The 26,656-nt window shown below is 40.6% G+C and overlaps 1 protein-coding gene across 1 annotated transcript in view; it reads left to right on the top strand.

Moving 5' to 3' along the window:
* The window catches only part of LOC126203102 (flexible cuticle protein 12-like), a 46,735-nt gene extending 24,187 nt beyond the window's left edge, over positions 1-22,548 (top strand). The window contains exons 2-3 of the mRNA XM_049937345.1: positions 764-882; positions 22,009-22,548. Coding sequence (XP_049793302.1) covers positions 764-882; positions 22,009-22,285 — 396 coding nt within the window. The 3' untranslated portion in view covers positions 22,286-22,548. The remainder of the gene's footprint in view (positions 1-763; positions 883-22,008) is intronic.
* The last annotated feature ends 4,108 nt before the right edge of the window (positions 22,549-26,656 follow it).

Genomic DNA, 26,656 nt, shown 5'->3' with positions numbered 1-26,656 from the left:
CGGAGATGTTTAGCAAACTCAAGTGCCAGACTCTGTAAGAGGCGCTCTGCATCGCGGTGTAGCTTGCTGTCCAGGTTTCGAGAGGGTGCGTTTCTGGATGAGGTATCGAATATATTGATTCCCCCTACTTATACCTCCCGAGGAGGTGACGAATGTAAAATTAGACAGATTCGAGAGTGCACGGAGGCTTTCCGGCACTCGTTCTTCCCGCGAACCATACGCGACTGAAACAGGAAAGGGACAGTGGCACGTAAAGGGCCCTCCGCCACACACCGTTGGGTGGCTTGCGGAGTATAAATGTAGTTGTAGGAATGTCTCGTTCCAAGTATAAATGACTCGTTGAAATTTACGGACGCCCATTCCGGTGTAGGATTACATTTCTTATCGGCCTAAACCATAAAAGTAATCATATTAAAGAAATTTTAAAGAAATGACAATGTCTCTTAGTAACTGACTAGACCGTCAAAGTTGAACGATAAAAGAAAACCGGAACATTCCTTCACTACGTCACCCATTTATCAAATCTGTATCTTTGTCTCGAGAAACTGGGAGTTAATGAGAGTGTACGTATGCCAATGAGTGTAATTGAGTGTGTCTGTATATGTTATATCTACGTTCTGTGTGTTTGTGTACGTGAGAGAGAGAAAGAGACAGGGAGAGAAGGGAGGGAGAGAGGGAGGGAGGGATCCAGGGTGGGAGGGTGAGAGAATGAATGAGACGGGGGTGGAGAGCTGTTAACATTTGTTTTGTCCATATTTTCTAGATTTTCCTGGTTGCTGTCATCGTGAAAGCTGTTCTAGCAGCACCGCAGTTTAATCCAAGGGACGCTCCTATTGTCGTGTTGGAGAATGACTTCAATGGAGTTGAACCGTGGCACTGGAGGTATGCCACAACCACACGTTCTCACACTTAACTCTGATATACATACATAATCGTTTTACTACGACTATTCATTTAAAAAAGGCCAAATTCGGGTACGACTCCCGCTTGAGGGTTCTGTATTAATATAGTTATATATGCAGATAGTTCATGAACTCCGGGAATCAAGAATTTCAACGGTTTTTGCCTGTTATCGACATTGATACTGAAAAGATACAGGTCCTGAGCATTCCAAGACTTTCGAGAAAGTTTTAATTTCAAGTTTAAGTTTAAACTTTTTCTGTGCTTTGGCATTTGCTATTGTAATTCGTAAGAAAAGGTGGCTATAACAGTCGGACAGACAGACAGCCGAAAAACAAACGGGGAAAATATATTTGTCCTTATGATAAAAATTTTATTGTGATGAAGAGTCGGCTGACATTTAAGACATTAGTAAGGAAGAATCAATACGAAAACTAGTGGGATACGGAAGTACTGAAGGATGACTAGATATGCTTGAAGTTCTCTAAAGCTATATATATGCAGCAATAAAGAATAGGTCAGTAGGTAGCACAGCTGAAGTGTAATTGACGTCTCTAAAAAAAAGACAATAACACAAGTTGGAAAGAAACACATAGGTACAAAGAAGGTAACTGCGAAGAAACTATCGGCAACGGAATAACCATTTCAGGTGAGCGGTGAAAGGAGAAAGTAGAATAATGTTCAGGGAAATTCAGAAGTCGCGAAATACAAGTCGATGAGGAATGAAATAAGTAGGAAGTGCAGGGAAGCTAAGACGAAATGGCTGGAGGAAAAATGCGAAGAGATCGAAAAAGAAATAATAGTCGGAAGGACTGATTCAGCTTACAGAAAAGTGAAAACAAGCTTCGGTAAAAGAGAAAGCAAGGGTGGCAACATTAAGAGTGCAATGGGAATTCCACTGTTAAATACAGACCAGTGACGTAACGGTAACTTTAAAAAAATCTTTACATATTTCTTGAGACACTCATGGTCGAAAAATAGTCAGAATGGCTTCAAAGAACTTTGAAGATTTGTCCGATGTAATAGAAGAAGAAACAGGAGTGTATAGAATGTATGAGTCTGGCGACATACCATATGACTTTATGAAAAATATCATATACACAACTACGAAGACTGCAAGAGTTGAGAAGTGCGAGAATTAAGGCACAATCAACTTAACAGCTCACGCATACAAGTTGCTCACAAGAGTAATATACAGAAGAATGGAAAAGAAAACTGAGGATGCGTTAAATGACGATCAGTTTGGCTTTATAAAAGGTAAAGACACCAGAGAGGCAATTCTGAAGTTGAGGTTGATAACGGAATCAAGACTAAAGAAAAATCCATACGCGTTTATAGGATTTGTCGGCCTGAAGAAAGCGACAGTGTAAAATGGTGCTAGATGTTCGAAATTCTGAGAAAAATAGGGATAAGCTACAGGCGAGACGGGTAATATACAATATATACAAGAGCCAAAAGGGAATAATAAGAGTGGACGATCAGGAACTAAGTGCTCGGATTAAAAAGGATGTAAGAGAGGGATGTTGTCTTTCACCCCTACTGTTCAATGTGTGCATCGCAGAAGCAATGATGTAAATAAAAAAAGGATCAGGAGTGGAGTTAAAATTCAAGGTGAAAGGATATCAATGATGCGATACGCTGATGGCGTTGCTATCCTGAGCGAAAGCGAAGGAGAATACTCCTGACTATTCATATAAGGGAACTAATTCCTCTCCCCACTTGAAACACTACGTGTACATTAGTTCTCCCGAAAAATATGCTTTTGTCTTGAGCAATTTTGGTAAGGGTAATATCTTTCGTTGTACTTGCGTTTATTAATTTTCTTTGATCTTTTTTCAGCACTCTATCAACTATAGGATGATCATAACCACTACCTGAGCCTGTAAGTCTGTAAGTCTATCTCGTTTACAGAGACGAGCATATCATTGAAGGAAAGAATACTAGTTTGTAGGCCTCGGGATAATAAGGTGAATTATGTATGATTACATCAGTTGTGGAAGCTTTTCTGAAACTAATAAACTGAACTGTGTGGTTGACTAGTGAAACCTCCAAGTTGAAGAAAGCAAATTTTATGTTTTTTTTTCTTTTTCAGTTTGAAAGCTATATGTGCATTGTTATAGCAGTTGAAACTTTCTTCACATATAGCTAGACCATTAGATTGAATGAAATATTTGCACTCAGAAGTGAAGAAATTTTGTGACAGTATTATCTGTAAACCTTCCATCAGTTCCACTATTTCTGGTAACTGTAACTTCTTATGTTTCTGTAGATTTTTCCTAATCAACACTTATGTTTCATCTAAAGGTACATTAGTATATAAGTTAGTCACATCTAGTGAAAACATTTTAACATTACAGGAGATCTGTAAACTCCTGAGCATACCAGTCAGCTCCTCAGAGGTTTTCACGAAATATTTGCTTGAAAATACATAATTGGCGCTAAGGATGTTGGTTAACTTTTGCACAGGGCTATTAATATAATTCACTATGAGCCTTATAGGAACATCCTCATTATCTGTCTGTCTTCGGCTGTGTCCTGAGCTTAGGGGTAGTTGGATTCAAAACTGTGAGAAATTTGTTGCCATGATCTATAAACAAGAAATTACTCTGTTTTACATATTGCTTCACTTGATTTTGTAACTTAGGTGTCATATCTTTCCTCAACTCTATAATGTTATTATTATCAAAAAACTCCATATTTTTGTTAACAGTTTTGTTGATGCATTATAATAACCAGAGAGTTACCTTTATCTGCCCTTTGGTTTATTGCATTATTATCTTAAAGTTTCTTTTTAACTGTCTATATACATTTGTGGTCAACATATTAACTTGTCAGTCACTGTTGTTACCTTTGTATTCCTCTAATACTCTAACCACTTTCACAGTTTACTCATTTTTTCCCTTAGTAGAATCAACAAGAAGGTCAATAGCCATTTTAAATTTAGCCAAAATTTACTCCATGTATTTCTCGTCATCTGCGTATTGGTGTAGAATTTTCCATTTTCCAGTTAGCCAGAATTTGCTTCATGCATTTATCGTCATCTGGCTGTTGGTGTAGACTTTTGGTCCTTTGCATAGGAGTGAGATTTCATCATCTTTAAATGCAATATTGATTAGATTTACCATTTTATCAAAAAAATCTGAAGTAGGGGAGAGGGAGCTTCCACTATTGGATGCTGCAATTTATAAAGATCATACATTTTCTTAGAGTGTCTGGAACTATTGTTTCACTTTCAGCCATGACAAACATATCAATTGCACCAAAAACGTCACTGAAAAAAGTATGACCTATCACACAACTCACTGTGTCTTACGTATGACTGTTCGTTAAGAGAATTTAATATGTATTTCCATATAAGTTCTTCTTTAAGCCTTTCCACTCACTGTGTTCCTTCACTTTTGACATCACTTCTTACCTTATTGTCGTTATAAATGCCAGTATCGAGCTATACATCTTATGATGAAAGTTATTGCATTGCTACACCTCGTTAGTTTTGATTGCTGTATTGAAAGCCGAGAACCACCTTTTTTGCCTGGTTAGGCAACAGATTTATGTATATTTGTAGGTGGGGATAATCAGCCGCCAAATAATGGAACATGTAAAGCAATCAAGCCAGTTATCTCTCAGTGTGCATCTGAATAACTTGCAACACAATACGACACGTATCTCTGATGATATGAGTTTATTAGATAAGGTAGAAAAGGGATATATTATGAACGCTCTTGAAGTAATAGACATTTTTTGTGGCTCAATATTGCAACCCAATATGATTCTTAATGAACAAGAAGATCTCAAAAACAAAGACTTCCATGAAAACTTCGTAAATTGTAACATGGTCCCAGTGTTAATACACTGGGTACATGGTAAGCTATATGTTAAGATAAGTATGTGGCGATTTCTGAGTATTAGGCTTTACTTTACCCTCTTTAGTGGGCTAAGTGCAGATATAATGTTTTGGAAATACAGTATACCCTAATCATGATGTGAGCCATCATACATTAAAGAGGATTTTATACTTTAATTACTTATCAGTTATTTAGGTATAAACATTTTTTTTAGATTGCTTTGTATTTTCCGTGAGTCTCGCATTTTATTTTAATATGAATTACTCCCAGGATGTGTATGAGTTTGCTTCACCCTTCCCTTGATAGTGTCAATGCAAATGTAAATGTTAGACACGGCTTTGTGGATATTCCTTTAGTAATTTTGTAAGATGATAGCTAGTGTATCAAACCAGCTAAGACACGATTTGATACGTTTCACTAACACTGTTTCACTAACACTGTTTCACTAACACTGTTTCACTAACACTGCAAACATAAAGTTCATGTTCTGTGGTAATGTTGTAACATGATCTCTAATGCACCAAACCAATTCTCATAGGGTTTGTTAATGTTACTTAAGAGAAGTCTATTCTGTCTGAATGCGCCCGGGTTCCCGGGTTCCATTCCCGGCGGGGTCAGGGATTTTCTCTGCCTCATGATGACTGGGTGTTGTGTGATGTCCTTAGGTTAGTTAGGTTTAAGTAGTTCTAAGTTCTAGGGGACTACTGACCGTATGTGTTAAGTCTCATAGTGCTCAGAGCCATTTGAACCATTTTATTCTGTCTGAAGATTTTGTAATCACAGACTGGAAGTTTCTACTGAGATTGTAGGGATGTTTGGTGATCAGGGATTCTGTTATCAAGCCCCATTATTGATCAGAAGCTGTAAGCATATGTTTGGTCCTCATCTTAGCCTTTTTGTACACTCTTTGAGCAAAAATGAGTTGTCAATGTTTTGGAGTGTACGACGCGTTTTTTAAGATAGGTTGTTTAACTTCTTTTTTGAATATAGATTATTTCCTGGTAACAAATATTTAAATGTTAAATGCAACATTTTCCTGAATTCCTTTTAATAATAGTTCAGGATGTATTTTGTAAACATAACAGATACTGATTATGGTATCTTCTTCACAAGATGTGTAAAGTTACATATTTTTTGGATTTTATAAGTGATAAACATCTGGCCATCATCTCACTGAACAGTACAGGTTCTATCCAATTTTTAGTTTTTCTACTTCGTATCCAGTTCTTCTGTAAGATTTTATTTTGGGCGGCAATTCCTAGAGGATGTCTATATTTTGTAAATAATAAAGAAAGAATATAAACTGCAAAATAAAAAAACAAATTAATAGTCAAAAATAAATAAAAAATAAGAAAAAAAAAGAAAGGGAAAAATAACTAAATGAAAACATGTAATAATCTGCTGCTTACGCAGGTCCCTCCCTTCTCTTCACACACACACACACACACAAACACACACAAACACACACACACATTTTCCTTTGAGTATATGGAATTAAAGTGTCATAAAATTTTTATCTATATGCTCGTAATGAATGCAGTTACTGTCATAGTATAATTTGGTGTAATATACTCTGTGAGGCTATTTTTCACACTGTAGATGTAATTTAACTACGTTTTGTAACATGCAAAATTCGCCAATGTCGCTTTATCTGATGTCAATAAACGGCTTTCTTTGATTTTCAACCGATCTCGATTTGGCAGTTGTGATGTATTTCCGATTAGGAAAGTTGCTAGGGACATTTGTGTATATATTATAATTGTACGTTTGTAGTTTCATTATTTAGCTCATTATTGTATAATGTTCACATGTAACCAAATACTACAGTGTATGTCCAGTTCAGTTGATACTGCTATTGCTGGCATGTTCTGTAGTTTTTATCATTGACATATTGTGGTTTTTGACTACATCCTTCAATGTGTTTCCTAATTACATCAGTCAGTGTGCGACTGGTAGTCGTTGTGAATTTTGTTTCTTTATGGAATCTAATGTACACAGCTATTATTGTAAATAATTTTGTACTTATATTGTGGGCTTAAAAGAGCAAATTTCTCGTATTATGGTATAACTTTCCAGCTGTTCATGCCAGTAGGTAATACATTATTTAGCCTTCTATTTGCCTGTAAATAGTGTACTCTTATTCATTTGATTTATCAGTTTTAGGCTTATGCTTGATAATGTTCTTTGACCGAAACTAGTAGCGGATCGCATTGTGCAAGATAAAGGACAGCTGAAGGTTCGCCACGAACTTTAACAACTGTTTGGTGGCTGATTATCCCCACCTAAAGGATACGTAAATGAGCATAACTCACATATTCGCTTTTAAAGGCTCAATGATTCTAACCTACAGAACATTGGTCATCAAGAAGGATTCCACAGATTGGATTGCAATGTACAATAGCTGCTACCGGATACAAATACACTCATTAACATTCTTCTGCAAAGCATTTTTAGAGAGGTTTTTCAGCACCGAGAGATAAATATCTCATTGCTCTTCCGAATTACTGAGACCTATTTAATTTTATCGCTACTTTTCCTTTACAGTTACCTGCTTCATATTTCGTGTTTGTTAAGCCGAAGTTTTAGTCGTGTAATGAGGAGGACTGTAAAGTCATATTAATATGCTTATCTTAGGTACGGCGATAGTATTAAAATCGATTGCCAGCATATGATTAGTATTCGAGAAGGGCATGAGGTGTTTCTGATATAGAAATAGATGAACAGTTTCGTTTAACTTCTAAAGGACATTGTACACAAATGTCAAAATAAAATACAGGACGTTGGTGCAGTGTCTACACCAACATATGTCCTCCCATTCCCAGTGATTCAGTTGAAACGAAAAATCTCCCCAGGTCGGAAGAAAGTAATTATAGTTCAACTCCAAGTCGAATACAAGATTACACGATTATTGACGTCGGAGCACAGACTCTGTTAAGACAAAGGCAGCAAGCAGTACTGGTCCCATTTTTTTCGAAGGAAACCATTGAAACCTAAATGTAAGTGGTGGGATACAGATCTGATCTTCGCATGTACAGAACAGGAAACCACCGCCTTAACTAGTACCAAATTGCGTTGGTTGCACGGAACCAGCAACCTCCACATTCTCTTACTACCTTCTTTCGACGATCACCTGAAGTATTTATTATTACCCGAGAATTCTTTGTATTTCCTTCCTTGCACCTACCTGTCCTATTTTAGAGGTGACCATTTCCCTTCAGCTTAACTGAATACGATGGCATCCATTATCGCAGTATTTACAGCCTCAGAGAACTACAGAAGCACATCGTCGTTCCTCAGTAGTTCATTATCCGAATTTGTACTTATTGATTCTTCCCGAAGATTCTCTTAAATTTCCGTCCACTCTTTAGCATTACAAATTGTGTATATCTGCTGCTGGGTATGTGACTTCGGAATCTGTGTCTCGTCATGATGCAGCTCCACACGTGTTTCCTAAGTAAACCCAGTCTTGTTGTTATTGTTGTGGTCTTCAGTCCTGAGACTGGTTTGATGCAGCTCTCCATGCTACCCTATCCTGTGCAAGCTTCTTCATCTCCCAGTACCTACTGCAACGAACATCCTTCTGAATCTGCTTAGTGTATTCATCTCTTGGTCTCCCTCTACGATTTTTACCATCCACACTGCCCTCCAATATTGAATTGATGGTCCCTTGATGCCTCTGAACATGTCCTACCAACCGATCCCTTCTTATAGTCAAGTTGTGCCACAAACCCTTCTTCTCCCCAATTCTATTCAATACCTTCTCATTAGTTATGTGATCTGCCCATCTAATCTTCAGCATTCTTCTGTAACACCACATTTCGAAAGCTTTTATTCCCTTCTTGTCCAAACTATTTATCGTCCATGTTTCACTTCCATACATGGCTACACTCCATACGAATACTTCCAGAAACGACTCCGTGACACATAAATCTTTACTCGATGTTAACATATTTCTCTTCCTCAGAAACGCTTTCCTTGCCATTGCCAGTCAAGATTTTATATCCTCTCTACTTCCGCCGTCATCAGTTATTTTGCTCCCCAGATAGCAAACCTCCTTAACTACTTTAAGTGTCTCATTTCCTAATCTAATCCCCTCAGCATTTCATTAGAATACATTCCATTCTCCTAATTTTGCTTTTATTGATGTTTATCTTATATCCTCCTTTCAAGACACTGTCCATTCCGTTCAACTACTCTTCCAAGTCCTTCGCTGTCTCTGACAGAATTGCAATGTCATAGGCGAACCTCAAAGTTTTTATTTCTTCTCCATAGATTTTAATACCTACTCCGAATTTTTCTTTTGTTTCCTTTGCTGCTTGCTCAATATACAGATTGAATAACATCTGGGATAGGCTACAACCCTGTCTCACTCCCTTCCCAACCACTGCTTCCCTTTCATGTCCCTCGACTCTTATAACTGCCATCTGGTTGCTGTACTAATTGTAAATCGCCTTTACTCCCTGTATTTTACCCCTGCCACCTTCATAATTTGAAAGAGAGTATTCCAGTCAACATTGTCAAAATCTTTCTCTAAGTCTACAAATGCCAGAAACGTAGCATTGCCTTTCCTTATTCTATTTTCTAAGATAAGTATTAGGTTAGTATTGCCTCACATGTTTCAATATTTCTACGGAATCCAAACTGACCTTCCCCGAGGTCCGCTTCTACCAGTTTTCCCATTCGTCTGTAAAGAAATCGCGTTATTATTTTGCAGCCGTGACTTATTAAACTGATAGTTCGGTAATTTTCACATCTGTCTTCTTGTAATATTTGAGAAAAGTATTTATTATTAAACAGTTAAGAAATATTCCCATCGTAGCACAAAAATGCGAATATTCCCCTACTTAAAAAACGCTAACCTAAAGTGGGATATGAGCTGGCTCATTCTACCTTCCTCAGCAGCTTTAAAATTTTTCCCAAAAAATTTTGACATGCGAACATATTAGTGCTGTTTTTAACATGCAACTCACGTCTCATTCCTACAAGCTCCTTTCACTAGTCCATTGTCGTAAGTCACTCATACCTACCCCCACCAACTTGTCCGTTCTCACACATACAGCCAAACTCATTGCAATTACCTCTGTGTGTCTGTCTCACTCTATCTGTCCCCTGTCTCACAGCCACAGTCCCCTTCCTTCTGTCCTACTACTACTGCCTCCTCTTTCTGTCACAGTCTCCCCTTTGCTCTCTCTTACTGCTACTGCCTCATTCATTCCTTCCCATCATTGCTGTGACTTCGCACTGTCACCAAATTTCTTTTCCTCGTTGTCATTGACTCTTACGTCTCATTATCACTGGCTCTCACCCAGTTCCCCTTCCTACTCCTTTTTATTCCTTTCCCATTGGCACTGTTTCCTTCACACTTTTCCTACCAGGGTTCTGTCAGCTGTGTTCCACGGCCACTAAGTCACTCTGTTTCTCTTCCATTGCCATTGTCACTTTGTCTCTTTCTATACCATAACCACTGTCTACTATCTTCCAGTATGTATTTCTTTTCCGTCTATTACTGCAACCACTGACACCTTCTCTCAGCATAGAAAAGCGCGAATACGTTCGGGTGCCGAAATTTTTCGGAAAACTTTTGAAGCTGCTGAGAAAGTGAGAATGAGGCAATTAGGACCTCAATCCTCAATCATAATCTTTTAAACAGGGGCGTATTCCTCTTTTTGTGCTTCAGTAGGGGCATTTTTCCGATGGTTCGCTTCTCTTACCTGTCACAGTCGGACATGTCACTCTTACGAAAAGAACATGGGCCAGAAAAATTTTGATAGCTACACAGGACTTACGTGAACCTGAAATATCGAAAAACTAATTTCACACCTCGAGACGAGATTTTATGTCGACAAAAATTTTTCATGTGCTTCAGAACTACAACAAGAGACTCTCAGAATCCTGATGATAACGGGAACACTTTACAGCAATTTTTCTAGTACGATTAAGATAATTTTGAGCACCGTCCCTATGAATGGATAAAGATATCAATAAAAATTTCAAGGTTGTTCGAGACCTGGATCTTAGGAATAGATCGTAAAAATTATAGCACACTGCTGTGAATGGCCTTCTGGGAATCCGTGGCTCGATTTTGTCATGTTTTTGGGGTGTTTTTTGGTAACGGAGAAAGATTTTTTAAAATTCGAAAATGGCTTTTTTAGCAGAATGCCTATAGAATATACCGATAAAATTTGAGCAATATGTTGATGGTGAAAATATGATGAAAAGCGCTTTTTTCTAGTTCTCTCAGAAACCTTCCGTGAACTAAATGGTGCCTCCAGAATCTCCAGAAAGCACAGCACCGTATACCACATCTAATAAAAAAGAACCAACCAATTTGCTCTATTTGCCTAAGCTGGAGGAAGCGTGTAATATTCAAACTTTGACCCTGTACTGCAGTATAGTTACAGTAAGGCGATCCTTCTATGTATAAATGGACCCTAGCTCAACGGATAACTAAAACACTTCAACCTGCCTTTCTATCAGCAACAAGGTCAAAAGTATGAGCCCCGGAAAAATCCCGTTTTTATGCGCGGTGTTTTGGAACATATTGGTAGCTCATCCTGTGGCAATCTTACGGATTAGCTAAAATTTATACAGAACTCAAGGAGGTGTTCTTCAATCATATTGCTCTTACCGATAAGATATTCTTTCGTATATCATTTTTCTTTTGCCTTTCCCTACTGCAAAATTCTTCTAGATCTCTTTCCTCCTCTCTTATTCCTACTATCGATCCCATATCCCCCAGAAAAACCGTCTTCAGTTCCTGCCCCTCCTTCAGCGTACCTATTCCCCTTATTACCCGATTTTTCCATTCAGTGCGTTCATGCACTCTAACTCTTCATAGTCTGTTTTTGAAGCCGAAATGTATACCCTAATTACTATTACAGAATATGTTATTGTTGTTGACATTGGTTTTCTACCTCAGAATATCCTGTAACTGAACTGTTCACACCAACTGACTCTCTGCCCTAGACTGGTATTCATAAATAATCCCACTGCCTTTTTCCTCAGAGATTTATGCATGCCGAACTTCCTGTTCTAACATTTATGCAAATATTGCAACTTACCTGACAACAAATATTTTAGCAACATTTTGCTTTTGTAAATTACCATCATTGTATAGAAACATCCGTGTGGGTATGTGTGTGAAGCTTTAAACAGTATGCATCTTCAGAGTTTAAGAAAGTGTTGAATGTTGATCACCATTCCTTAGAAGCAAGGACATTTCGAAAAATAGTCGAAATGTTACGAAATACAACAATATTAACCATGTAAGTAAAGCAAAACTAACGCATTTTATCACAGAAAATTTTCTATGTAGTTTTAATTCGTACTTATGCCCAGTTATAGCAAAGTAGTTCTGTTCGTTAGAACGTTTTTTTTTTTTTTCTATGCAGAACCACCACCGCAGTGAACTTCCGCCATAACGAAAATCAACCAACATGGCATGTTCAGTACAAGCTAAATGTAGTTTTAAACGTGGAACCTGTCGGCTAGAACGCAGTAACGGACCTATTGGTTTAATCACTATCATCAGTAACAGTGGCTGGTTGCAATTTAACGTGTATTTTCACAGCCATTACCTCTCCATGTCAATTTTCAACAAAAACTTGTCAACAGTGCTTTATTTCATGAGCTTCACGTAAGAGTACGGAACAATACGCTTACTCGTCAGTCCCATGTCTAGTGACTCGTGTGTTGCTTCACAGTCGCTCTGCGACTGACATTGCCCGGTGGTTGGCCGAAGCGGTGCGGCACCTCTACCTACATTCGCGCTCTGGTTGAGTGAACACTAGCCGCAAAGATCTCAACACGCTATTAGATACGTCATTAAGTGTCATCGAATTGTGCTTCTGTGTAAGGTTAACCATAGTTGGTAAAATAGAAAAAACTAGTAAAAAAGTAGCGAATACTCAATAGAAACCACCTTCAGGACCCTCCTAAAAGCCAGTAATTTGCTTTACCTGCATGAAAGCCTACACACCGGGTGATCAAAAAGTCAGTATAACTTTGAAAACTTAATAAACCACGGAATAATGTAGATAGTGAGGTAAAAATTGACACACATGCTTGGAATGACATGGGGTGTTATTAGAACCACCCCATATTGCTACAAGCGTGAAAGATTTCCTGCGCGCATCGTTTGGTGATGATCGTGTGCTCAGCCACCACTTTCGTCATGCTTGGCCTCCCAGGTCCCCAGACCTCAGTCCGTGCGATTATTGGCTTTGGGGTTACCTGAAGTCACAAGTGTATAGTGATCGAGCGACATCTCTTGGGATGCTGAAAGACAACATCCGACGCCAATGCCTCACCATAACTCCAGACATGCTTTACAGTGCTGTTCACAACATTATTCCTCGACTACAGCTATTGTTCAGAAACGATGGTGGACATATTGAGCATTTCCTGTAAAGAACATCATCTTTGCTTTGTCTTAGATGAAGCGCCATCTGTCGGACATTTTTTGACCTTTTGTATTTATTGGTTCTAATAAAACCCCATGTCATTCCAAGCATGTGTGCCAATTTGTAGCTCTCTATCTACATTATTCCATGATTTATTCAGTTTTCAAATTTATACTGACTTTTTGATCACCCGGTATCTGGGATGTCATTTTAATTAGAGACGGAGCAGAAGTTACGGTTGGCGAAGTATAGGGAAGGAAATCGCCCGGGCCCTTTCAAAAGGATCATCCCGTCATCTGCCTGAAGTGATTTAGGGAAATGATGCATAAACCTAAATCTGCATGGCCATACGTGGATTTGAACCGCTAGCCTCACAAATACGAGACTCTCACCCCTGCATCACATCTGCTTGTGTGTGTTTATGCGTACGCGTGCGCACACGTGTGTGTGTGTGTGTGTGTGTGTGTGTGTGTGCTGGGTGGGGGTGGGAGGGGAGGATTTACATCTCCTCTCACAGTCCATCTATTCGCTCTCCTTTCTTGCTTCTTCGGTTACCTTCTTGGCCATAATTCTTAATGTATTTTTTTTTTTGCTTTATATTATGAAAAACATTAAGTGTGTTTCTTAAAATAACACCCCTGCTGTTATTCAAACAGCGTTGATGTCAATGTCAATTAAACTGCTTGCAACTGTAATCATCCTCTTCCGTAACATCTCTCGGTAGTTTTCGTTGTCAGCAAACTATAGCGTTTTGATGAAGTTTACGAAGTCATACTACAGGAACACCATTGTTCATTGTCGTACCTGTTCTGAGAAGCGTAAGTTCATCTGTCTACATAGCAGACGGTGCATCCAATTGTACCAGTTATTACTGCTCTTACAGTTCCACTGCGTAAACATATGGAGGACAGGGAGAATGATTCATTAAAAAAAACCGTGCGTGCTGTAATTAGTCCAGTCTTGTAATCGGAATATTTATGCGAGCTGTATCATATCCCCAGGTTCTCTTCAATTGAATTGATGTCTTGTAAGCAGGCATCCTAGAGATAGAAATAAACTATCTTCAAGACTAACACTCACCCATCCATCAAACAAATTGTGACCGTTCGTGCTGTCCTTTGTATATGTTCAATACCCCCTGTTATATCTACTTGACATGGGTCCTACACAATTTCTAGAATAGGTTTACAATTGTTTCGTAAGCAGTCTCCTTTGTAGACATTGCATTCTACCAATAAACAGAAGTTAGGTACCTGCATTTTCTACGAATAAACCTTCTAGTTCACATCCCTGAAAATTGTTAGTCCCATGTATTTCTATGAGCTGACCGACTCCAACGGTCACTCACTGTTATTACAGTCATAGGATACGTTGCCTCGCCTTGTAAAGTGCACAGTTTTTCCATTTCTGATCATTTAAAACAAGTGGCCAAATTTTAAAAAACTCGGCAATCTTATCAACATCCACTGAATATTTGTTCAGTTTTCTCAGACAGTAAGTCATTATAAAAACACGCTGAGGTTTGTGTTACATAATTAAAATGCAGTATGAATGATAAGGGCCCCAGAAAGCTTGAAAGTACTTCAACACGTGTCTATAGATATTCAGCCAAGATAACTTGCTGCAGTCTCCATACCAATAAGTTGTCAATTCACTCAAAAGTTTCGCTTAACACTCCATAAGAACGTATTGTCAATAAGTATATGTGTGCCACGGAGTGAAATGCTTTTTGAAAGTCAAAACGTACTACATCTTTCTGACTGCCTTGATCTATGGCTTTCAGTATGTCATGTGAGTAAAGTGGGGGTTTCATATGAACGATATCTTCGGAATCCATGCTGATTAGCATGGAGAAGCTTATTCTGCTCTTGATAATTCATTATGTTTGAGTTCAGAATGTGTTCTAATATTCTACAATAAACTGATGTCATGTTTACTGGACAGTATTTTTGTGGATCACTTCTGCTGCCCTTCTTATAGACGGATATGATCTACGCTCTCTTCCAACTACTGAGTAATAAGAATCAAACTGACGCTGTTTCGAGTGCTGCAGTGTAGGTTGTACACTCCGCAGGACGCTGAAGCATCTTAGGTACGTTCAGTAATCAGTAAGTTCGCAGAGAATGCTGAAGAAATAATAGTTCCACTTTCTACCACTAGGTGCGAATTTGTCGCTGTAAGCAGACAGAATGTGATGTGAGTGCAACAAAAGGGGTGGAACGATCAAACACGTGATAACGTGGTTCAGGCTCGTTTAGTATTATATGGTTACAACATGTGTTCTGTATGGTTTCCCGATTCAGCATCGTGCTGCATCCATAATACGGCACAGTCGACAGCTGATCGCAGCACACCCACCGTCATTAGAGTGACAGATCATGGTATCAGGAAATGTCCAAGTATATTCTTGATGGACAAATATCCCCACAACCAGAAGCCTCTTGGATTTAAGTAGGGGTCACGCTTCTTGAAATTGCCTAGAGATGATGCAGTCGTTACTGAAGGTTGCTCCAAGTAAGGCTTTTGATACCGTTCCTCACAAGCGGCTATTAATCAAATTGCGTGCATATGGAGTATCGTCTCAGTTGCGTGACTGGATTCGTCATTTCCTCTCAGACAGGCCACAGTTCGTAGTGATAGACGGTAAATCATCGAGTAAAACAGAAGTGATACCTGGCGTTCCCCAACCTAGTGTCATAGGCCCTCTGCTGTTCCTGATTTACATAAATGATCTATGTTATAATCTGAACAGCCCCCTTAGATTGTTTGCAGATGATGCTTTAATTTACCGTCTAGCAAAATCATCAGACGATCAATTCCAATTACAAAATGATATATAGAGAACTTTTGTATGGTGCAAAAAGTGGCAATTGGCACTAAACAAAGAAAAGTGTGAGGTCATCCACATGGGTACTGAAATAAATACGATAAATTTTGGGTATACGATAAATCGCACAAATCTAAGGGCTGTCAATTCGACTAAATATACAGGAATTACAATTACGAGCAACTTAAATTGGAAAGACCACATAGATAATATTGTGGGGAGGGCGAAACAAAGACTTAGACGGTGCGACAAACCTACCAAAGAGAGAGCCTACATTATACTTGTCAGTCCTCTGTTGGAATATTGCTGCGCAGTGTGGGATCCTTACCAGGTGGGATTGACGGAGGACATCGAAAAAGTGCAAAGAAGGGCAGCTCGTTTCGTGTTATCGCGCAGTAGGGATGAGAGTGTCACTGATATGATATGCGAGTTGGGGTGGCAGTCACTGAAACAAAGACGATTTTCTTTTCGGCGAGATCTATTTAGGAAATTTCAATCACCAACTATCTCTTCCGAATGCGAAAATATTTTGTTGACACCCACCTACGTAGGGAGAAATGATCATCATAATAAAATAAGAGAAATCAGAGCTCGAACGGAAACATTTAGGTGTTCCTATTTCCCACGCGCCATTCGAGAGTGGAATGGTAGAGAAATAGTATGAAAATGGTTCGATGAGCCCTCTGTCAGGCACTTAAATGTGAATTGCAGAGTAACCATGTAGATGTAGATGTAGAAAGCAAATTTTTCATGTGGCAAGCGGCATGTGGTGTCGCCCAATTTTGCATGAAAATACTGTGTGGATGCAGTTACTTTCCTGAAAATCTGAAATCACATGTTGCACAAGGATGTCCATACGACGTGCAGATTTCACTGTGAATCTAACGTCCTAGAAGAGAAATGTATCGAGAATGAAAGAGCTTCTGAAACCCACAAAGCTGAGTGCAGTGGATGTTCCTGCACGGCATGTGGCGGCATAGAACCTCATATGCGACTGTTCCGTGCACAGTGAAACGAGCCTCATCTGGCCTATCTTGGGGCTTCATTTGGTTCACATTCTGAATCTCGTATGGATATCAATATAAAATGCGCCACAAAATCTTTGAACTTGCCCGCGAACGGCAAAGGTCCCAAGTTCGAGTCTCAGTTCGGTACACAGTTTTAATGTGCCAGGAACTTTCAGTCTGTTGTTTGACAGGGGAGAGACAATTCCCATGACACATCCCGAGCACTGGCTGCAGAATCCGAGGCATATACTGCGCGGTCAACTACAACTACAGCAAATTTCTCAACAACTGACACGGGAAGGGGGCCTACCTTCCCCTACTGCACTAATTAGTTCACCTGTTTCAACTAATTCCTTGATCATATTTTTTAGTCCATTTATTGACATGGGGTCTCTTCTCAGCTGTTTCTGAAAATGATATTTCCGCAGTTCGGCGCTGCTAGAGGTGCCATGCCGATAAAACAACTTTACCAGTAGTGCACTGTTTTTCTCCTCAATGCAGTTGTATCTCGTACGGAAAACATTAACATTTTTAACCCTCTACACCAACAGTAACTTCACAATAGAGATCAATAAGTGTCACCAAGCGACAAACAGCATACTGACGCCAAAGCAGGCAACATTCCACATTCTGGGTGCTTACAGCGCCATACTTTCTTCTGGTGCTAGGTAGTGGAACTGTTGGTTTTTTTTTTCTTTTTTTAGCAGTGTCTGCGAGCTCACCGATTAATGAACACACCTGCGACGTATCACCTTCCTGCAACGTATAGGGGCTGTGCTATAGCACTACGAACACCGTCAATTTAATTATAGCACACCGACAACTGTCATGCTTTTTGCTCTAGAATTCTACGACACATTATACTTAAAAGACGGGCTAACTCAGCCGCGTGTTCTGTATAGGGACGCAAACCGATTCCGTAGGTCCCTGGAGCTCTGTTCAATTTTAGAAATATGACCTGTTTCCAGAGATCGCTGACATCCATATCACTCATCTTTGAAGCGATGCTGCAGTTAAATTGGCGCTATACAGTTAGATTCTCCTTTGTAAAAGGAACATTTAGAAACGAACTTCAGCATCTCCTTTTGCTGCTTCACATTCAGTTTTAGTTCCTGCCACGTAATTGAGAGTGCGCGCACCAACTTTCATACCATTAACAGTTGTATGTGAAGAAAATACCTTTGGATATTATTAGAGGTCTTTCGATAGTGTTCTGCTAAGGCAGTCGTTGAAGGCTTCGCGCATTAAAATCTTGACAGTCAAACTCGTTTCTCTCGGTATATCTGTACATAACCCTATTCTTTATTTTATACCTATTGTACAGTAGCTTATGTTTAGAAGATTATTTACAGTAACTTTATACTATGGAGGATCCCTCCCATCCCGATTTGTTCTACTAGGTACATATCTGTCGAATACATTATCAACTATTCTGTTACACTTGATCCACAGTTCTTCTATGCGCTCCTATCCATTGCTAAATATTTCACCTTATCAGAGTAGCAAAATCTATATGATAATATATTTATTTTCGATGACCAGTTTCAATCAGTGCAGGTCAGCTTCAAAACTTAAAATTAATGTTAATCTTAAAATTAAACTGTTGAACGAAACAACACGAAAGTCACTACTGCCAGAGAAGTTGCTGTCAACTCCGAATATCCCAGAAAATCGACGAGGTGTAATGGGTGAGATTGACTACAACATATCACTATCAGTGATAGTATGCCATTATTCGTGCCTGTCGGCGCATCGAAACTCGACAATTCGCTCTACAGTTGTCGCTCAGCATTGGAAGTTCCTCTGCAATGACCGAGACTCTCGGATATTCAAAGAGGTGCTCACGATGGATTCACGAATACTCACAGCGGAAAACAAGATTAAAAGAAAGGACATTTCATCTTAATTGTTGGAGCTTAAAGATTGTCTACGGGGAACACGCTTTGAAGATGGCGAGAGTGTCTGTCATGCAGTGAAAACATGGCTGTGCGTACAGGACAACAGCTTTTACGAGCAAGGAGTACATGATCTTCCACATCGTTGGCGTACGGCCATAGAAATTGATGGAAACTAGTAGAAAAATAGGACATGCAAAAGACATGTTGATGTATATTGTCACCAAATTCTGACTCTTAACAACAAATATGTTCTGAGAAAAAAAATGGGGCAAAAGTAATTCTGGCCTTCATTTATATATTTTGTAGCTCCCGTAAATTGTTAAACTGGGTAAAATAACGACTAGCACTTGATAATTAGTCTTTAGTATGAACATTGGTGTTACGTTGTACTCACACATACCTTGAACTGAATGGTCAGTGTGCATTTGCCTTGTGTTTTCATTTTTTTACTCTCATCTCCAGAAAGCTGGTGAGTTACGTCACGCCGCGGGGGATTAGCCGAGAGGTCTAGGGCGCTGCAGTCATGGACAGTGTGGCTGGTTCAAGTCCTCCCTCGGGCATGGGTGTGTGTGTGTTTGTCCTTAGGATAATTTAGGTTAAGTAGTGTGTAAGGTTATGGACTGATGACCTTAGCAGTTAAGTCCCATAAGATTTCACACACAAACAGTTACGTCACTATGTATTATTACAGTAGTGTCGAAGTCAGTTTTGTGTATGTTTCTAATAATGTCGTGTTTACGTGAGTGGTACAATGTGATAGACACGTTTCTGAAAAAGTCTTGATGAGAGGAAGTGGACTGCAGCGTAAGAAATAGAGGTTGAAAGCGCCGCTGTTCATGTCTTCGTAACTAAGAAAGTTACAAGAAAGACAAAAATGCTGGTTAATGTCCACCTAGTGAGTACACAATATTTGCTTGAAACATTGATTATTTTCCTTCGGGACGAAAAATTATTAAAATAATGATTTACTTTTCATGAAAACAATGTATTCAATTATTCTTTCATAGTTCTTGAAGACTGTATAAGAAAGAATAAACATTCTTTCCTAGAAAACTGATCGTAAGACATACGAAGAGGTGAGTGGGCTGTAGAATTGAAGAGATGGAATAGAGCCATCGACGAGAACCAACATGAGGCCTCCTGTCGACAAATTCAGACGGTGAGGAGGTATACTTAATCAGGAGCGTCCTGGACGACCATCAGCATCTGGCGCCACAGTCCGGAGCATTGCTGAGACCAATGAAAGAAGCCCATGCGCTTCTGTTCCTGGCTAAGCCGAGTCTCGAAATTGGACGACCTATGTCTGACGCACTGTTTGGTTACGCTTACAAAGGCGGCATATCGTTCCAGGATATGCATCACCTGGAGGACGAAATTAATGCACCCATAAGGAAAAGTGTTATGACATTTTGCAGGCCATGGAAAACGAAAACCCATTATATGACATCCTTTCTTTAGACAAAGCCAAATTTCACTAATGTGGTTTTGTTGGCAGTCTCAGCCGCCAGATATGTGCCGGCAACAATACCCCTGAGGTGCAAGAATAGCAGAGAAAGACTCTGAAACTGAACGTATGGCTAGGTATGGCCAAGACTAATATTAATGGATCATTGGTTTCTGCAAAGCAGACGATAACAGAGACATGTTACGTTGACGTGCTTGAGCTTTTCCTGTAACAGCGACTGGAGTTTTTTGACTTCTGAATTCTGAAGATAGGCCACCCTTCATTTCGCTCTCATTGTTCGACGTTACCTCAATTGCAGGTAGCCTGGATGGTGGAACGGTAGAAGTCAGTCGCGTAGGTGGGCTTCTAGGTCGCCTGACTTTCCACACATTCCATGTGTACAAGATTCAAATCAGTACCCTGCCATAGCTTCACGGCCTGATTGTGGAGGCAGTTAAGAGTGTCACACCTGACCTGATCAGCTACGGAACGTATTGTGGTGGGCGCGAAAAGGTGATGTCTTTTTCATTGACGTGCAGCTTGGCCACGTTGAACATTCATGATTTCTTATGCTTCATATGTGATATATATATAGGGTGTTACAAAAAGGTATGGCCAAAATTTCAGGAAACATTCCTACAACACAAAGAAAGAAAATATGATATGTGGACATGTGTCCGGAAACGCTTACTTTCCATGTTAAAGCTCATTTTATTACTTCTCTTCAAATCACATTAATCATGGAATAGAAACACACAGCAACAGAACGTACCAGCGTGACTTCAAACACTTTGTTACAGGAAATGTTCAAAATGTCCTCCGTTAGCGAGGATACATGCATCCACCCTCCGTCGCATGGAATCGCTGATGCGCTGATGCAGCCCTGGAGAATCGCGTGTTGTATCACAGCCGTCCACGATACGAGCACGAAGAGTCATTTGGTTCCGGGGTTGCGTAGACAAGAGCTTTCAAATGCCCCCATAAATGAAAGTCAAGAGGGTTGAGGTCAGGAGAGAGTGGAGGCCATGGAATTGGTCCGCCTCTACCAATCCATCGGTCACCGAATCTGTTGTTGAGAAGCGTACGAACACTTCGACTGAAATGTGCAGGAGCTCCATCGTGCATGAACCACATGTTGTGTCGTACTTGTAAAGGCACATGTTCTAGCAGCACAGGTAGAGTATCCCGTATGAAATCATGATAACGTGCTCCATTGAGCGTAGGTGGACGAAACTAAAATGAAGTCTTACATCGAAATTTAGTGTTTCCGGACACATGTCCTAATAACATCTTTTCTTTATTTGTGTGTGAGGATTGTTTCCTGAAAGTTTGGCCGTACCTTTTTGTAACACCCTGTATATGTGTGTGTGTGTGTAAAAAAGGTGTTTCTTCAACACCCAGTATATGTATTACTACAGATTGAATTTTAGTACTAATTCGGGACCTTACCCCTACGGTAATTGTCGTCCTAACTCATACATTTACGAATGTGGTTGGTTGAAGTTGCTCCTGTCGTTTCGAAGCCACGCACCCTCATACACTGACAACCTTTCTGTGTATATGTGTGTGTGTGTGTGTGTGCGTGTGTGTGTGTGTGTGCGTGTGTGTGTGGGTGGGTGGGTGGGTGTTTGTGTGTGACACTCTATACTCCGCAGTGATGATTGGTGGGTGCAATGCTTGCGCAGGTTCGAGTCGGGCAACGGCATCCGGCAGGAGCAGTTCGGCTCTGAGGGCGACGGCGCGCGCCTACGTGGCAGCTTCTCGTGGCAGCCGCCGGACGCGGGCGGCGCCACCTACAGCGTCACCTACGAGGCCGACGAGAACGGCTACCGGCCCGTGGTCGCCTTCGGCAGCGGACCCGTCGCGGTGCGCCCCACACCGCTGCCACGTCCGACGAAACCGACACTCCAGCAAGTGGTTCCGATCATTGGAAGTAATGCTGCACTCACATTGGTCGGCTGAGTGGCCAGTCACTTCATGTCACCGACTTATTCAAGTGCCTCAGTATCAAAACCAGTTTTTGAACCGACACTTCAAATTAGTCGAGAAAGTGTGCAATTCCTACCCCTGTCACCTAGTACATTGCTGTTAACTTTCGTCAGCTAACAGCTCAAATTTTCAGGAGATGTCACTGTCAGATTCATTTGTGATTTGTACAAATGCTTTACCCAACAACAAGATAGTTTCTTAGATTTGTAACATAGCTGTATTAATTAAATTTGTGTAGTGACGTGTTCTTCAATTTTCCCTGTCTACATACCCTGTTATATTTTAAATCGCAAAACCGCTATGTTCTTGCCACACTACAACTCATCCTCAAGTATTTTGTAATGAAGGCAATTACTCAAACCTGTTTTGAGCGACGTGCCTTCCAGCCAAAAATGTTAGATCAATGACAAAATTTTCCCAACATAATATGGCGTCGCCAATAATTGAATCTACGAGGGTCGGTCAAAAAGTAATGCCTCCCATTTTTTTCTACTTAAAGAAATTAAGTTAAGTGAAAAATTTGAATTTGGCGCCATTCCTCAAACCTTCTTCTGCAATCCACTGCAGTAGTAACTTTCTGTGTCAACAGGTGGCAGCACAGCAGAAGTTTGTAAGATGGCTGACATCGATGTTCGTTTGAGACAGCGTTGTGTGATTGAATTCTTGAATGCAGAAGGTGAAACGCCCATACGCATTCATGAAAGACTGAAGAAGGTGTATGGTGTTGTGACAGTGGATGTCAGCACTGTTAGACGATGGGTTCGTCGTTGTAAGGAAGCTGAAGGGCAAACACCGTTGACTGACGAAAAGCGGAGCGGCAGGCCGGTGAGTGCAGTGACTCCACACAACATTCAGCAAGTTGATGACATCATTCGTGGTGACCGTCGGGTGACTGCAGATGAAGTGTGTCGCATTATTTCTCTTAGTAAAGGCAGTGTGATCACGATTATTAAACAATTGGGGTACTCAAAAGTTTGTGCACGGTGGGTTCCAAGAATGTTAACCGATCAGAATAAAGAGGCAAGGAAAACAATAGCCTCCCAACACTTGCAGCGCTTCCGTTTGGAGGGAGATAAGTTTCTGAAAAAAATTGTGACCGGGGACGAAACATGGGTGCATTTTTTTGAACCCGAATCAAAGAGGCAGTCAATGGAGTGGCGTCACACAAGCTCGCCGAGGAAGAAAAAATTCAAAACTGTGCGATCGGCAGGGAAAGTTATGGCAACAGTTTTCTGGGATACAGAGGGTGTGATTCTGGTTGATTTTTTGGAGCAGGGATGCACAATAAATTCCGTTCAATACGTCACAACCCTCAAAAAACTTAAAGCACGTCTTCAGCGAGTTCGCCCAACAAAATCAATGGCAGATGTTCTTCTTTTGCATGACAATGCAAGACCACACACCAGTCGTCACACCTCTGACGAGATTGTCAAAATTGGATGGGAAGTTTTGCCTCATCCCCCATACAGCCCTGACCTGGCACCATCAGACTTCCATCTGTTCGGGCCACTAAAAGAAGCTCATCGTGGGATTCATTTTGAAGATGAGGAGGCCGTCAAAACATCCGTGCGTCAATGGCTTAGGAAGCAGAGCTGTGATTTTTACCGTGCTGGGATACATGCCCTTGTTCAAAGATGGACCAAAACTGTAGAGATGGGCGGAGATTACATTGAAAAATGACAAAATGATCCTCAACGTTGTGGTTTTCAACCTATGTAATTGCATTTAAATTTCCTGACAATTAAACGTAGAAAAAAAAAAATAGGAGGCATTACTTTTTGACTGACCCTCGTATTTATGTATACCCAGACTTGATAAATCCTCTATCGAGAATCACACCTGTCTCAAGGAAACAACTTATCCTCATACATTTACAGATTCTCATAAATAAGATACTGAGTTAGCAGTATTTTGTTCCTGAATATGATGTCTCTAACAAAAGCAATAGTTTAGGCCCTGAGTTATCAGTAAGACAGGATGATTAATGACAACAGTGGTTTCACGTGTTCTCTTATCCTCAAACAGTGTCCTAAAAATAATGACACTACTACACAAGCCTATTCTTTGTCATGCAAGATATTCCATATTCTTTCAGAAAATCACAAGTAACAAATGTCTTGCAGGCTATATATACAGGGTGAGTCACCTAACGTTACCGCTGGATATACTTCGTAAACCACATCAAATACTGACGAACCGATTCCACAGACCGAACGTGAGGAGAGGGGCTAGTGTAATTGTTTAATACAAACCATACAAAAATGCACGGAACTGTGTTTTTTAACACAAACCTTCGTTTTTTAAATGGAACCTCGTTAGTTTTGTTAGCACATCTGAACATGTAAACAAATACGTAATCAGTGCCGTCTGTTGCATTATAAAACGTTAGTTACATCCGGAGATATTGTAACCTAAAGTTGACGCTTGAAACCTGCGACGTTCAGTTGCGTGTTGTAATAAACACGGGCCACGGTCGGCGAGCAGCGTCTACAGGGACATGTTTACGATGACGACCATGTTTACGAGTGTGGCTGTAGTGCACTGTTGTGGTTTGGTCTAGCTGTCGCAGTGTCCGCATGTAGCGCTTTCTGCTATTGTTATTCTGCATTCGTCTCCGCACGCAGACCAACTGTAGTACAACGTGTTACCAGACGTCTGTGATAGTGTAGTGTTGTAGGAACTGTGACCATGGTGTATTCGAACTCTGAAAAGGCGGAGATGATACTCATCTATGGCGAGTGTCGACGAAATGCAGCTGAAGCCTGCAGGGTGTATGCAGAACGGTACCCGGACAGACAGCATCCAACGTGCCGCACATTGCAAAACATCTACCACCAACTGTATGCAACAGGTATGGTCGTAGCACACAAACGGGTCCGTAACAGGCCCGTCACAGGAGAAGCGGGTGCAGTTGGTGTGTTAGCTGCTGTTTCCATGAACCCACACATGAGTACACGGGACATTGCGAGAGCCGGTGGACTGAGTCAAAGTAGTGTCATGCGCATACTGCATCGTCACCGCTTTCACCCGTTTCATGTGTCGCTACATCAGCAATTACATGGTGATGACTTTAATCATTGAGTGCAATTCTGTCAATGGACATTAACAGAGAATGCGTTGCAGTTCTACCTGTTTACCGATGAAGCGGGTTTCACAAACCACGGGGCAGTTTATCTACGGAACATGCATTACTGTTCCGTGGACAATCCTCGCTGGCTCAGACAGGTAGAGCGACAGCGACCGTGGACTGTAATTGTATGGTGCGGAATCATTGGCGACAACCTCATTGGGCCTCACTTCATTGCAGGGGCCCAAACAGCTGCAACATACATCGCGTTTCTACAGAATGATCTGCCAACGTTGCTCGAAAATGTCCCAGTGGAAACGCGTCGACGTATGTGGTATCAGGCTGACCCTTGACAGGATGTTCGACGGGCGTTTCATAGGACGTGGAGGACGCATAAATTGGCCAGCCCGTTCTCCTGATCTTACACCTCTGGACTTCTTTCTGTGGGGTACGTTAAAGGAGAATGTGTACCGTGATGTGCCTACAACCCCAGAGGATATGAAACAACGTATTGTGGCAGCGTGCGGCGACATTACACAGATGTACTGCGGCGTGTACGACATTCATTACGCCAGAGATTGCAATTGTGTGCAGCAAATGATGGCCACCACATTGAACATCTATTGGCCTGACATGTCGGGACACACTCTATTCCACTCCGTAATTGAAAACGGAAACCACGTGTGTACATGTACCTCACCCCTCATGGTAATGTACATGTGCGTCAGTGAAAAAGACCAACAAAAAGGTGTTCGCATGTGGACGTAATGTGCTGTTCCAGTCTCTTCTGTACCTAAGGTCCATCACTGTTCCCTTTGGATCCCTACGTAATTCGGTGCTTTCCGATACACACGATCGAACAGTGGAGGAGTGGTACTCAAGCGTCAACTTTAGGTTACAATATCTCCGGATGTAATTAACATTTTACAATGCAACAAACGGCACTGACTACGTATTTGTTTATATGTTCAGATGTGCTAACAAAACTAACGGGGTTCTATTTAAAAAAACGTAGGTCTGTGTTAAAAAACATACTTCCGTGCGTTTTTGTATTGTTTGTATTAACCAATTACCCTAACCCTTCTCCTCACGTTCGGTCTGTAGAATCGATTCGTCAGGATTTGATGTGGCTAACGAAATATACCCAGCGGTAATGTTAGGTGACTCACCCTACTTGAAGTTAATGTGTGTTACAATTGTAAGGAATTCAGGTAAGAGGTAACTGCCTTAAAGCGCTTTATAATATAATTTTGAGCTGCAACGGATTAGTAATATCC

Source organism: Schistocerca nitens, chromosome 9 (genome assembly GCF_023898315.1).
Source record: "Schistocerca nitens isolate TAMUIC-IGC-003100 chromosome 9, iqSchNite1.1, whole genome shotgun sequence".
Lineage (NCBI taxonomy): Eukaryota > Metazoa > Arthropoda > Insecta > Orthoptera > Acrididae > Schistocerca > Schistocerca nitens.
This window is presented reverse-complemented; position numbering and strand designations above follow the sequence as displayed.